The sequence below is a fragment of the Aristolochia californica genome, unplaced genomic scaffold (genome assembly GCF_029961685.1).
Source record: "Aristolochia californica isolate CCGP_79_NKW_82.1479 unplaced genomic scaffold, dmAriCali1.0.hap1 SCAF_14, whole genome shotgun sequence".
In the NCBI taxonomy this organism is placed as follows: domain Eukaryota; kingdom Viridiplantae; phylum Streptophyta; class Magnoliopsida; order Piperales; family Aristolochiaceae; genus Aristolochia; species Aristolochia californica.
In genome coordinates, this window is record NW_027181815.1 from 24,275,279 (window position 1) to 24,278,205 (window position 2,927).

Below are 2,927 nucleotides of genomic sequence, written 5' to 3' on the forward strand. Positions count from 1 at the left end.
GTGAAAATAAAATAATGATCAAATTCTCCTTTTTCACTAACTATTTTTGGGAATAATAATGGTTAAATTCTCTCTTTTTTTCTTTTCTTTACTTTTCCATGGGTTCCAGACAAACCCTTAGTGGAATACTAAGAATGGGGAGTTATTAAAGGTCAAACTAATTTTTTATGAAGTAAAAAAAGAAAAAGAAAAAAAAAGGAAAGAGACTAGAAGAGGCAGACCAAGGGCCACCCACCGCTAACGAGAACCAACCTGTCTCGTCTTCTCGAAATGTCTCTTTCACATTTTAACTCCAAAATGCTGGACTCTTCGTGTACGCCTTGAAATCTAAGCAGACCCTTTCTCTAAGTATCACCCTTCTTCTACCGCCAGTAACCAAATATACAGCAGAAGAAACCGAGTGAGAGAGATTACTGACGGTAAAAGGAATAACCTTAATTTTTTAGGGTTTGAAAGTTATTAACTGGTTCTTATCTTCTGCTTCCACTTGCAAGAAAAGGTCGACAGGGGGTTCAAGTTTTTTGTATAAAAGAGTCAGAAACTTGGAGCTGGAAGGAATGATGAACTGGCAGTGTCTCTCAAGTCAATTACCAGTAGCAGAGAGCAAGTGAAATCCAGTGGGAGGAAAGAGGGTGTATGGTGATTGCAAGAGCAATGAGCAGGGAAGATAAAGATGATCACGAGCAAGACGTAGTTATGCCGGGTTTTCGTTTCCACCCAACAGAGGAAGAGCTTGTCGAGTTTTATCTTCGACGAAAGGTCGAGGGTAAAAGTTTCAACGTCGAGCTCATCACCTTCCTTGATCTTTACCGTTTTGATCCGTGGGAGCTTCCAGGTTATCTAAAATCCTTCCATCCATCTTCCCACTTTTTCTTTCTTCTTCTTCTTCTTCTTCTTATAATTATTATTACTGTTGTTGTTGTTGTTGTTGTTGTTGTTGTTGTTGTTGACGCTGTTTTTCGCCATTATCGTTACCTTTTGTTTTGTCTTTTTCGACTTAATCCTCCTTAAAATTAGTTTATTACCGGAAATCCTCCGCCTTCTGAACTGAGCCAGACGTTTTCCATGATAGCTTTGGCGACGATCGGGGAGAGAGAATGGTTCTTTTATGTGCCCAGAGATCGTAAGTACAGAAACGGGGATCGACCCAATCGCGTGACAACTTCAGGCTATTGGAAGGCTACAGGCGCTGACCGGATGATCCGAACTGAAAGCTTTAAATCGATCGGCCTCAAGAAAACCCTCGTCTTTTACTATGGGAAAGCTCCCAAAGGAATCCGGACGAGCTGGATCATGAACGAATACAGATTGCCCCAGCAGGAAACCGATCAGTACCAAAAGGTTACTTTAACTAAGCAATCTTGCCTGGATTCATGTATAATCAAATTGAAAAGGGCTGACAGTTTCCTTTTATTTGCTGCATCATTTCTTTTTTTTTTTTTTTTGTTTTGCAGAAACTTGGATATATTTTGTTCTTTTCATGGAACAACCGCTGCAATTTAAGCCCTTATTTCCCTGAATTTAGCTTTCGTTGTACTTATTTTTTTCCCTTTTTTTCTTCACTTTCTTTTTCTTTTTCGTTTGGTGTGTCTGACCCGATCAATACAGAAAGGAATCCGAGAAAGTACGTTAATACTTATTAGTACCTCAGCTGAATCCCAACCATATGACTCCGGCTTTAATGGCATCTGGGTCAAAATTAATTCAATCGTCTGTTGCTTGGAGATTTTCTTCTCTATTTACTCATTTCCCGATTCTCTCTCTCTGGTGTTTTAACAGGCGGTGATCTCGCTCTGCAGAGTCTATAAAAGAGCTGGAGTGGAAGAACATTCATCTCTTCCTACTACAGTCTTTTCCAAACCATCATCGTCCAAACGTACCGATACTAATAGGGCCAGCAACACTGGTCATCCGGTGACGCCGACCTCCCCAGCGCTCAGATTACGTTCCCCGTCCATGGAAATCGAGATGTTGCACCAAGTCGGCACGAGCAGCAGCAGCGAGGCTGGCTCCATGCTCGGTACGCAGAAGAGCAAAGCTGCCGTCGGGACCAGGCCCTCCGCCATGCTGGAAGATGGTGAAACAGAACTTCAGACGCAGCCCAACCAAACTTGTTCTCCCTCCACCAACTGCGTTTTCTTTCCTTGCTCCACGGTTTCTACCAAGCCCGTCAACGCTGTGGATGAGCTTCATAAACTCATTGATTTCCAGCAGCTTTTCGAAGTGCATTACCATTCCGACGTTCAATACCTTCCCCTTTCTTCAACCCAGACGGAACCTCTACCCTTCCATCTCCTTCCCAACCATTCAGTCCATTCAGTCCAGTCAGTCCAAGCTTCTTTTCAGGACAAGCTATGGCAGTGGAATACCATCCCAGAAGCAAATAGAGACTTCACCGACTTCAAATGATCGATCCATGATCACAACATGTATGGTCCGAATAATGTCTTTTACTTCACTACAATTTACCTTTTCCAGTATCTGTATCTTTGCTTCGCTAGCTTAGGTTGCTAAAACATTAGGCAAATATCATGTATCTTAAAGACGATTTATATTCATCTCACCGGGGAATGAGATTAACTGATATCCTTATTTCACCTGCCTATGAAGAATTGAAGAGATCTGGTCTAATTTTTTTTTAACTAGAAGTGATTTCTCTGAAACTGCCCTCGGAAAAAAAGACGGGTGGCTTCAGCCTTGAAAATGGAAAACAAAAAGCTTCAAGCTTCTGGGTTGCACCTGTGCCACCATTGTAGTTGGGTCCTGTACACTCTTCTTCTTCTGTACAATGCTAGGGGTTGAAATTTCAGAACGATGGCAACTTGTTTTGTTGCAGAGTTCCACGGGCGCCTCCAGATATTAGGAGATTTTATGCGGATAGGAATCCTTTTCCTTTCCACAGAGAATTTTGCAATTTTCAATGACAT

General features: G+C 42.0%; 1 protein-coding gene across 1 annotated transcript; it reads left to right on the forward strand.

Annotated features, from left to right (window-relative positions):
• Positions 1-482: 482 nt before the first annotated feature.
• On the forward strand, positions 483-2,563 carry LOC137950828 (NAC domain-containing protein 35-like). The gene is made up of 3 exons (XM_068797456.1): positions 483-835; positions 1,073-1,341; positions 1,780-2,563. The coding sequence occupies exons 1-3, from the start codon at positions 637-639 to the stop codon at positions 2,407-2,409; spliced, it is 1,098 nt and encodes a 365-aa protein (XP_068653557.1). The 5' UTR covers positions 483-636; the 3' UTR covers positions 2,410-2,563.
• The last annotated feature ends 364 nt before the right edge of the window (positions 2,564-2,927 follow it).

Bases quoted from the DNA above. Each gene is read 5' to 3' on its own strand.
- LOC137950828 (XM_068797456.1), top strand. From the start codon at position 637: ATGGTGATTGCAAGAGCAATGAGCAGGGAAGATAAAGATGATCACGAG. The intron at 836-1,072 runs GTTATCTAAAAT...TTTCCATGATAG, and splicing joins TGATCCGTGGGAGCTTCCAG to CTTTGGCGACGATCGGGGAG. The intron at 1,342-1,779 runs GTTACTTTAACT...GTGTTTTAACAG, and splicing joins AAACCGATCAGTACCAAAAG to GCGGTGATCTCGCTCTGCAG.